The sequence below is a fragment of the Ochotona princeps genome, chromosome 9 (assembly GCF_030435755.1).
Source record: "Ochotona princeps isolate mOchPri1 chromosome 9, mOchPri1.hap1, whole genome shotgun sequence".
Classification (NCBI taxonomy): domain Eukaryota; kingdom Metazoa; phylum Chordata; class Mammalia; order Lagomorpha; family Ochotonidae; genus Ochotona; species Ochotona princeps.
In genome coordinates, this window is record NC_080840.1 from 58,833,686 (window position 1) to 58,844,833 (window position 11,148).

Sequence of the window (11,148 nt, forward strand, 5' to 3'; positions counted from 1 at the left end):
ATGAGCATAGGAGTGCATGTTGGTTTCTCATAAAACAATTGTTCTGGATATATTCCTAGGAGTGCTATTGCTGGATCATACGGTATGTTGAATTTGAGTTGTTTGAATATTCTCCGTACTGATTTCCATAGAGGCTGTACCAGCCTGCAGCCCCACCAGCAGTGGAGTAGGGATCCCTTTTCCCCGCAACCTCGCCAACAAGTGTTGTTGGTGCTTTTATTCATGTGGGCCAGTCTTACTGGCGTTAGGTGGTACCTCATTGATGTTTTAATTTGGATTTCCCTTATTGCCAGGGAACTTGAGCATTTTTTCATATGTTTATTTGCCATTTGGGTTTGTTCCTTTGTGAAGTGTGTGCCCATTTCCCGTGCCCATTTCTTGAGTGGCTTGTTTGTTTTGACATTTTGGTTGTTTTGTAGCTCTTTGTATATTCTGGAGATCAGCCCTCTATCACCTATGTCATGTGCGAAGATCTTCTCCCATTCTGTGGGTTGCCTTTTTACTTTGTTGATTGTTTCTCTAGCTGTACAGAAGCTTCTTAGTTTGAGGTCCCAATTGTTTATTTTGGTCTCAATTTCTACTGCATTTGGAGTCTTTTTTAGGAAGTGAGGGCCTACCCCTAAGTGTTGCAGTGTGTTTCCAACATTTTCTTCCAAAAGTTTGAAGGTTTCTGGATGTAGGTTTAGATCTGTTATACATTTAGATCTGATCTTAGTGTATGGTGAGAGATGTGGATCTAATTTTTTGTTTCTGCAGGCTATTAACCAGTTGTCCCAACAGCATTTATTGAACAGACCTTTCCATTTGCCTGGATTGTCGTTTGTCTTTTTGTCAAAGATTATTTGGCTGTATCTGTGTGGGTTTCCTTCTGGTGTTTCTAATCTGCTGCATTGATCTTCCTCTCTTTGTGCCAGTACCAGGCTGTTTTGATAACAACTGCCCTATAGTATGTCCAGAGGTCCGGAACTGTGATTCCCCCTGCTAACTTCCTGTTCTTCAGGATGGTTCTAGCTATCCGTGGTTTTTTGTGCTTCCAGATGAACCTTTGGATCATTGTTTCCAGTTCCATGAAGAATGTTTTGGGCAATTTGATTGGGATTGCGTTGAATGTATATATTGGTTTTGGCAGTATAGACATTTTAATGATATTGATTTTACCTATCCAGGAGCATGGGATGTTACTCCATCTTTTGAGGTCTTGTTCAATTTCTCTTTTAAGTAGTTTGTAGTTTTCTTCAAATAAGTCTCCTACATTTTTGGTTAGATTTATTCCCAGATATTTCATACTTTTCTCTGTTATTTTGAATGGTATCTTGCTGGTTAAGTCTTTTTCCATCTTGGGGCTGTTTGCATACACTATGGCTGTTGATTTTTGTTCATTAATTTTGTACCCTGCCACTCTACCAAACTCTCGTACAAGTTCTAGCAGTCTCTGTATTGAGACTCTTGGCTCTTCTACATAAAGAATCATATCATCTGCATATAGTGAGAGTTTGACTTCTTCATTTCCCATTTGGATTCCTCTGATTTCTTTTTCTTGTCTTATGGCCTCAGTGAGTACCTCTAGGACTATGTTGAATAGTAGTGGAGAAAGTGGACATCCCTGTCTTGTTCCAGAACTCAGTGGGAAGGGTTCCAGCTTTTCTCCATTCAGTGTGATGCTGGCATTGGGTTTTTCATATATGGCTTTAATTATGTTGTGGATTTTTCCATCTATGCCTACCTTGATTAGGGTTTTTAGTAGGAAGTGGTGTTGGATTTTGTCGAAAGCTTTTTCCGCATCTATTGATACTATCATGTGATTTTTGTTTTTCAGTTTTTGGATGTGGTGTATCACATTTATGGATTTTCGAATGTTGAACCATCCCTGCATTCCAGGGATGAATCCTACTTGATCTGGATGAATGATCTGTCTGATGTGTTTTTGAATTCTGTTGGCTAGGATTTTGTTGAGAATCTTAGCATCAATGTTCATCAAAGAGATAGGTCTGTAGTTTTCCTTCTCTGTTAGTTCTCTGTCTGGTTTTGGGATTAAGGTAATGTTGGCTTCATAGAATGAGTTTGGAAGGGTTGCCTCTTTTTCTATTGTTTTGAAGAGTTTGTAGAGGATTGGGGTCAGTTCTGTTCGGAATGTTTTGTAGAATTCTGTAGTGAAGCCGTCTGGGCCTGGGCTTTTCTTTGTTGGGAGGTCTTTAATCACTGATTCGATCTCTATTTCAGTTATGGGTTTGTTCAGGTCGTTTGTTGCCTCTGGGATAAGTTTTGGCAGGTGGTAGAAGTCTAAGAACTTTTCCATTTCTTGGTGATCTTCTGACTTGTTGGAGTACAGTGCTTTGTAGTAATTTCTAATTATGGCCTTGATGCGGTGTCTGTTATGTTGCCTTTTTCATCTTTGATGCTGTTAATTCTTGCCTTCTCTTGTTTTTTCTTTGACAGTCGGGCCAGTGGGGTGTCTATCTTGTTTATCTTCTCAAAAAACCAGCTTTTTGATCCATTGATTTTGTGTATGGTTTTTTTTTTATTTCTATCTGGTTGATTTCCTCCCTTGTTTTGATGATTTCTTGTTTCCTATTGTGTGTGGGGCACTTCTGCTGTTGTTTTTCCAATTCCTGGAGGTGTATGTTTAGTTCTTGTATTTGGCGCCTCTCTTGGGCCTTGACATGAGCTCCAATTGCGATGAGTTTACCCCGTAGCACTGCTTTGGCAGTGTCCCACAAATTTTGGAATGTTGTGTCAGAGTTTTGATTGGTTTCCATAAATTTTTTGATCTCATCTTTAATTTCTTCTCTGATCCATTGTTCGTTTAATAGCATATTGTTCAGCCTCCAAGAGTTTCTGTATTTCCTGGGGCATTTTGAATTGCTGATTTCCAGCTTCATTCCGTGGTGGTCTGAGAGGGTACATGGTATGATTCCTATCTTTTTGAAGTTATTTAGGTTTGCTTTGTGTCCTATCATGTGGTCGATCCTGGAGAAGGTGCCATGCACTGCTGAAAAAATATAGAATTTTTTACCCTAAGGCCACAGATTATACAAATGTCAACCAAGTCCAGTTGTTCTATTGTTTGTATGAGCTCTGTTGTTTGAGTTTTTGTTTTGTTGATCTGTTGTTAGTGGCGTGTTAAGATCACCCACTATTATTGTGTGCATATCTATGTCTCCCCTTAAGTCCGTGAGTAATTGCTTCACGTAGCTAGGTGCGTTTGAATTTGGTGCATATATGTTCACAATGGTAATTACTTCCTGATGGATCAGTCCCTTCACCAATATATAATGTCCTTCCCTGTCCTTTTTGATGTGTGTCAGATTGAAGTCCACATCATCTGAAATTAAGACAGCTATCCCAGCCTTTTTTTCTCGTTCATTGGCATGAAATATCTGTTTCCAACCTTTCACTTTCAGCTTCTTCGAATCTCTTCTGGTTAGATGTGTCTCTTGTAGGCAACAGATAGTTGGGTGCTGTTTGATAATCCATTCTGTTAATCTATGCCTTTTGATTGGTGAGTTCAGGCCATTTGTGTTAAGAGTTAAAATTGAGAGGTTGTGATTTTGCCCTGCCATACTTGTTTTTGTGGGTGTTTATCTGTGTAATTGCCCTTCCTTGTGTGGAGTTTAGTGGGGAGATCTTCCTGTTTGCCATCTTTGCTTATGATTCACCTCCTTTTGTTCTGGATTTAGTGCATTTCTAAGGAGATTTTGTAGAGCTGGTTTTGTGCTGGCATATTCTTCTAATTTCTCTTTGCTGTGAAAGTATTTGATTTCGTTCTCAAATACGAATGAGATCTTTGCTGGGTACAATATTCTTGGTTGACAGTTGTTCTGATTCAGGATTTGGAAGATCTTTGTCCATTCTCTTCTTGCTTGTAAAGTCTCTTCAGGGAAGTCAGCAGTGATCCTGATTGGTTTTCCCCGGTATGTGATCTTTTCTCTGCTTCGTACTTGTCTTAGGATTCGTTCTTTGTCTTCGTTGGAGTGGAACTTGAGCACCATATGTCTGGGTGAAGATCGCTTTGGGTCATATCTGCTGGGAGTCCTCTGACCGTCCTGGATTTGGGCTGGGTTCATGTTCCAAGTGTTTTGAAAGTTTTCCTGTATAATTTCGTCGAGCACCATTTGCATTCCTGACTCTTTTGCCGCTCCTTCAGGAAGGCCAATAATCCTAATATTCGATTTTCTGAGGTTGTCTTTCCTTTCTTGTATGGTCTTATTGGCTTTGTTCAGACTTGTCTCCAGCTGTTTAATGAACTGGGTATGTTCGTTTTGTGTGTCTTCCGTTTCAGAGATCCTCTCTTCTGCTGTATTTGTTCTGTTGGTTAGGCTCTCAATTTTGTGCTTTAAGTCAAGGATTTTACTTTTCATTTGTATTTCTGAGGCTATGTGGTTCTTGAATTCCTTGAAGTCCTCCCAATTCTTCTCATTGTCTCTGACATATTTTAACATTATTTTTTTGAATTCCTTGTCTGGTAGATCTTCTATGTCTTCATCTCGCATCTCCGAAATAGACATTGGCTTTTGATCCTTTACTGGTAGGGTGTTGGCACTCTCATCTGGATCATTACCTTTTCTGGTATTTCTTCCCATTGTGTTAGTGTTTCTTTTTTGAGAGACCTAGGCACCAGTGTGCTGAGGGGTCTCCAAGCACTATCCTGTAGAGATCGGAGTCTGCAGGCGTGGAGTAGCAGGGTGTGGGAATTTTCAAGGCACTTTTGGTGCGTCTCCAGAACACTGGACCTCAGGGCGCCACTTCCAGGGCCCAGCGGATTCAAAGCGCACTCTCAGCTAGACCCCTACAGGTATGCTACCACAGGGCGTGGGGGAGTGAAGGCACTCTCTGTGCGCGCCCCCTGTGCGCGGGATCACAGGGCTCGGAGGATTCTAGGTGCTTTCTCGGTGTGTCCCCAGTGCCAGGGACTGCAGGGCGTGGAGGTTCCAGGTGCTCTGTGGGAATGCCTCCTGCACGCGGGTCTGCAGTGCTCTCCTGGTTCGTCTCCCAAGCACGGGACTATAGGGCGTGGGGTGTTCCAGGTGCTCTCTGGAAGCGCATCCTGCGCAGGCCCGCCCACCCCAGCGCTTGCAGGGGACCGACTGCCCCAGCGCTAGCATGGGACTGCCCAGCCCAGAGGCGTGCTTGGGTTCCTGTGGGATAGCACCGCCCAGCTGAGTGCCAGACCACAAAGGCACGGGGTAGTATTCAGTGTGCCTTTTGCCTTTCTCCCAGACACAGTTTTGGCAGTTTCAAGGCACTCTCCTGGTGTCTCTAGACGCTGGAGTCTGGGGGGGGAGGGGAGGGGAGACAAGCACCAATTGTGTTCAGGCTCTGTGCATGCCCCTGGGGGGCCAACTCCCGAAGCCTCCAACCCACCACTGTCCCCACCCAACTCACTCAAACCTCAGGTTCTTGCAGTCTGCCTCTTCCTCTGGTGGGAACCCTAGCTGCGGGTGCATCTCCCGGCTACTGCGTCCTTTGCTGGTCCCGGCTACTGCGTCCTTTGCTGGTCCCGGCGGGTGCAGGCGGCTGGAACCTGGAGGCTGCGGCTGGAACCTGGAGGCTGCGGCTGGAACCTGGAGGCTGCGGCTGGAACCTGGAGGCTGCGGCTGGTGCAGGTTCCGGCGGGGCTTGGCGACCAGGGTGGGCGGATGCCAGCGGGTCCCAATCACCGCCGGTCCTCATGGCCACAGAGTCTGCGGGTTGGTCTGCGGCTTTCAGCGTCTGCACTCAAAGGTGACTCAGCAGGTCAGGAGCGGAAAGTCGTCTTCCCTGCCCTTTGTTTTGTTTTTTCCTGGTTGCTCTTCTGAGTTGTGTGGATTTTTTTGGTTCCACACTGTCCAGGGAACTTCACGTTCTTCTCCCTGTAGTTCTATGCTGCTCCACTTACGCTTTTGTTGCGTTCTAGCCCTCTTTGTGAGCTCTCTCACAGTCGTCCTCCTATGTCGGCCATCTTGCGAGTCTCCCCCCAAAAGAGGTAAATCTTTTAAATTTTGTTTTTGCTTTGATTTTCATTACTTTTGTGTTTGGTTTTCTTTTTAAATTTTTCTTTACACCTTTTTTAGAAAACATCCAATGTGGTGATTTGATGTAAGCATATTGTGAAATGATTATTACAATTAAATTACCATCACTTTAGTTACATGTATGTTCTATTAAGTTTTTAAGATTTGTTTTTATTGGAAAGATAGATTTATAGAGAGAATAGAGATCTTCCATCCACTGGATAACTCCTCAAATGGCCATGGCTAGAGCTGAGCTGATGGAAGTCAGGAGCTCCTTCTGTGTCTCCCACATGGGTACAGGGTCCTAAGGCATTGGGCCATCCTCTACTGCTTTCCCTAGCCACAAGCAGGGAGTTAGAGGGGAAGTGGAGCAGCTGGGATATGAACTGGTGCCTATATAGGATGCCAGTGCTTGCAGGCAGAAAATTAGCCAGTTGAGCCATTGCGCTGGCCCCATATATACATACACACATATATGTATATGTGTGGTAAGAACACTTACTCTTTTTTTTTTATTCACTGATTACATTGTATTATGTGATACAGTTTCGTTGGAACTGGGAATCACTCCACCCCTCCTCCCGCCCTCCCCCCATGTGGAATATTCCACCTTGTTGCATATCCACTGATCAAGTACAGTTGAGATTCCTAGTTTGCAAGCATAAACTAAACATAGAGTCCAACATCTTATAGTCCAATCTAGTGCCTCAGCTTCCTGGGGAGACCCTGTCTGGTCCGAGGGCAGAACCATCAGATTATCAACCCGGTCAATTAAAGGCTCCAACGTACCCTCAGCAACAATTAACTTCGTTGTGTAACTAATAGTTATAGTATTGAGTAACCAATATGTTAAAAACAATTGCAATTTCTTTACCATATTCTGTGATCACCTCATTGTCAATTCAGTTTTAGTTTATACACAACATATAATATACATAAAATGTTTTACATAACATCGTATCCTCTTAAATTAACACAAACATGTGGTATCTGACCTTTTGGGATTGACTCATTTCACTTAGCATGATGGATTCCAGTTTGGCCCATTTGGCCACAAAGAACTGCATTTTGTTTTTTAATAGCTGAGTCATATTCCATAGAGTAGATGAACCATAGCTTTCTTATCCAGTCTTCTGCTGATGGGCATTTCGGTTGCTTCCATGTTTTTGCAGTTACTGATTGTGCTGCTATGAACATAGGGGTGCATGTTGACTTCTCATAAATCAGGTGTTTTGGGTATATTCCTAGGAGTGCTATTGCTGGATCATACGGTATGTCGATTTTGAGTTGTTTGAATGTTCTCCATACTGATTTCCATAAAGGCTGTAGTTCTTTGTATATTCTGGAGATCAGCCCTCTGTCACCTATGCGCGAAGATCTTCTCCCATTCTGTGGGTTGCCTTTTTACTTTGTTGATTGTTTCCTTCGATGTACAGAAGCTTCTTAGTTTGATGAGGTCCCATTTCTTTGTTCTGGTTTTGAAGAACACTTACTCTTGACTCTTAGGAATATCAAGTACATAATGCAATATTACCAACTAGAGTTGCCCTAGATTAGATCCTCTGAACTTATTAGTCATTTTACTTCATTTTAAAGTCTTAATAAAACTTATACATTCTTATGGGTACAAGACTATTTTTCCACCACAAAAGTTCTGCTGGTTCCTCACTCTTCCTTTGTGTTTGGAGTCTACCAGTGCCTCTTTTCCAATGCTTTATGTGGACTAGAAAGCATTTCTGGGAGCGACGGGCACTGTGGTGTGCTGCGCAGCCCCAGGACCAATTCAATCTGAGTGTTTTAGTCTTTGTTATCTGACCTCTATTTGCCTGCATCCCAACTCCTACCTTCTCTAGTAATCATTGTTCTAAGTTCAAGTTGACTTTTTTTTTTAAGATAAACTTTCATCTCTATTTTATTTAGTTATATATGCACAATTCTAGTGGCAAAATGAAGTCATGAGTGAGTCATGTGACTTTTTGCTTGACTTTAAAAAGTTTCAATACTTGAAGCTGCTCTCAAACAGAGCTGGCACGCACAGCATGCAGAGCCTCCCATTAAGGAGAAGAGTTGGAGGATGGGGTAGATACAGCACTCAGAGGCAGAGAGGGTAGATCAGACAGGGATTTATACGGGTTCCCACCAGGCCCTCGGCAGTCCTTTACATGTATTCTCTCACAAGGAGGTAGGAGGAGGGGCATTGGCATCACACGCAGTCCCAGATGAACAAGGGGTTAAGTGACTCACCCAAGGTAACAGTGCTAGAGAGGACTGGAGTAGGACTCTACAGAGAGTGTGTGACATTCAACAGCCACACACTCAACCAGAGACAAAGGCCAGGGAGAACAAGATCCCTTAGACATTTTCCAAAAAGTGGGAAGGACAGAGAAGACTGAGAGAAGGTGTTCTGGAAAGGAAGCTTTCCAGGACTTAGCCTGAGACCAAATGCAGGGTGGACAGGGTGCTGTAGGCACCTCCCAGAACCTTTCCACTTTAAACTGGAGGCTGCTCAGGACAAAGTCTGGCCAGGACTGAAGAGAAGGTGAGGTTTTCTTCATCCTCGTGTCACAACCTCCAGATATGTGATTAACTGCACAGTACAACACACACATAGAGTTAGAGAACTGAAAGGCAACATGAAGTCAACTTGACTTCCTCCTGGCTAGTTCTTAGTGTCCAGTTGATCAAAGTGTGTCAAGTGGCCCTGAAAGCCTAGGGTTCTCCCAAACCATCATCCTTCCCCAACTCTAGGGACAGTGCAGACATTACTTTATTCTGCTAAGACACAATGGGACGCTCACACCTGGGCATGAGGCTGCTGCAGCGTAGTCTTAAAATTTTCACATTTACAAAAGGCTTAATCATGAAGGTATATGATTGCCCAGATTCTGCAGATAGAATTAATTACAGAGAATGATGAAAATGATAACTTCAGGGTTTCATTTAGTAACATGTAATTCTCCATAACATGTTACAGGTATTTGGTTTGAGGTAGAAATGTCTGATGCCAAGTATTTTTCCTAATAAACCGTATTTTATCATGAGAACATATTCTTCAAATAAACCTTTAAAAACACAAAATAGAGGTTTAAAAAAAAGGCACTGAAGTAAATAAGCCAGTCTCTCCAAGTACAGCCTTACTGCCATTTTAAAGTAAGATTTACTTATTGGACAGGAAGCACGCCAGAAACAGAAGCAGGCAGAGATCTTCCATCTGCTGGAACTTCATCTGGGTCTCCCACATGGGGGGTAGGGGTACTTGGTCATTTTTCATTGCTCTTTCAGGCACATTAGCAGGGAGCTTGATATACTGCCGCAGATGACTGAGCATGGTTGAGTGCTGTGCAAGTACTGAATGGCTCTGGATATGCCTATTAATATACTGGTTCGAACATCCCAAGAGAGTGGAGTCATGCCATCCATACAGTGTAATCTGCCCAGAAGTGTTCCGTTTCTTATGTATGGGTATACCAGACAGAACTGATCAGCCTCTGCAAAATATGCAGCCAACTCCAGTATGTTTGGGTGACGAAACAATAGTAAAACTTCCAGCTCAGATAAAAACTTTTTCCACTGTTTCTTGCATTGCATCTTTTTCTCCTGTTTAAATAATTTCACAGCATATGTTCGGCTTTGAATCTCCACTCTATATACTTTGAAAATCTCTCCTTCTCCAATCAGGAAATCTTTATGGAAATTTTTGGTTCCTTCTACAACATTCTGAAAGCTGATGGAGGATTTAAGCAATATTCCTTTTTTATTATGCTCAGGAATAAGAACATTATCCACCGTGACACTGGTTGCTTCCTTGGCTGGCATGTTTGCAAATCCCTCTTTCTGATGACCTTGCTTTGAGGGATGTGAGGCTGTGCCGTGGCTTGTGATCAAGTAGATTGCTCGATAATGGCCCATCTCCTGAAGAACCTGCAAGAGGTCTCCAATGGTCTTGTTTTTCTGGGCACAGGACCAAAGTAGCTCTCTTGTCCCACTTTTGCCTTGGTCTACATATTTCTCAATGAGACGAACATCTAGCCAACTGTTTGAAAGCCGTTCAGCTTCTGAATCTGTCAAAGGCTCAGAAATGATGGCTAACCCTCCAGCTTCCGACTTTTTGTTTTAACATCTACATATGAGAGAGAACGTTGTGATATGTCTTTCCAGTCTGGCTCACTTCACATAATGGTTTCTTAATTTCGCTGAAAAGAAAATTGGTATTTTATTCCTCATAATGGCTGAATTTTGTGTATATGCATTTTTTCTTTACGCATCCCTCAATAGACCTAGATTTCATAATTTTTAAAAATATTAAAGAATACACATATATGTATATAATATGAGTTATGTAGAGAAAGAAGCAAAGAGGGAAAGATCATCCATCCCCAACATTTGGTTGACCCCTCAAATGTTTGCAACTGCAGAACTTGGCTAGTCCAAAGCTAGGAGTCGGGAGTCTCTTTTGGGTCTCCAACATGGCTGTAGAGGCCCAAGCACTTGGGCCATCTTCTCTTGCTTTTCCAGGTGCCTTAGCAGGGAGCTTGAATAGAAGTGGGGCAGCAGGACTTGAACTGGGACCCATATGGGATGTTGGTGCTGCAGGTGATAGCTTTACCTGCTCTTCCACAGTAGCAGCCACAGAGTTGATTTCATGTCTCTGATATTATGAATTGTGTTGCGATAAACATGGGAGTGCAGTTGTCTGATAGGATGAATTCAGCTCTTTTGGATATATAGTGAGAAGTAGACGGGTGCCTCTCTAATTGGTCACAACAGCCATGACTGTATCGGGAAGCCAGGATCCAGGAACTCCATCCTGGTTTATTCTGTGGGTGGCAGGGACCCAGGCACTTGGGCTATCTTTGTGCTGCTTTCCCAGGGAGTAGTACGGAGCTGGATTAGAAGCCTATCAGCTGGGATTCAAACTGTAACCTTGATATAGGATGTGGACATGGCAAACGGTGGCTTAATGAGTGCCACTATACTGACCTGATACTAGCTGTTCTTCCCCAAGTGAGACGATGCCCTGTAGCTTGACTTACCTTTCCCTGATGCTTAGTGATATTGCATATTTTTCATATTTGTTATTTGTGTTTTTTTGGGGAATGTGTACTCAGATGCTTTGCACATTTATTAACTGGATTATTTTATTTTTGTCATTGAGTTT

At 42.9% G+C, this 11,148-nt stretch overlaps 1 protein-coding gene across 1 annotated transcript; it reads right to left on the minus strand.

The window, feature by feature from the left end:
* Window positions 1-9,257: 9,257 nt before the first annotated feature.
* LOC118757512 (interleukin-1 receptor-associated kinase 3-like) lies at window positions 9,258-10,038 on the minus strand. The gene has a single exon (XM_036492251.2). The coding sequence runs from the start codon at window positions 9,897-9,899 to the stop codon at window positions 9,258-9,260; it is 642 nt and encodes a 213-aa protein (XP_036348144.2). The 5' UTR covers window positions 9,900-10,038.
* Window positions 10,039-11,148: the final 1,110 nt, after the last annotated feature.

What these genes read in the sequence shown, in the direction of transcription:
- LOC118757512 (XM_036492251.2), bottom strand. Translation starts at nt 9,899, where the DNA reads ATGGGCCATTATCGAGCAATCTACTTGATCACAAGCCACGGCACAGCC.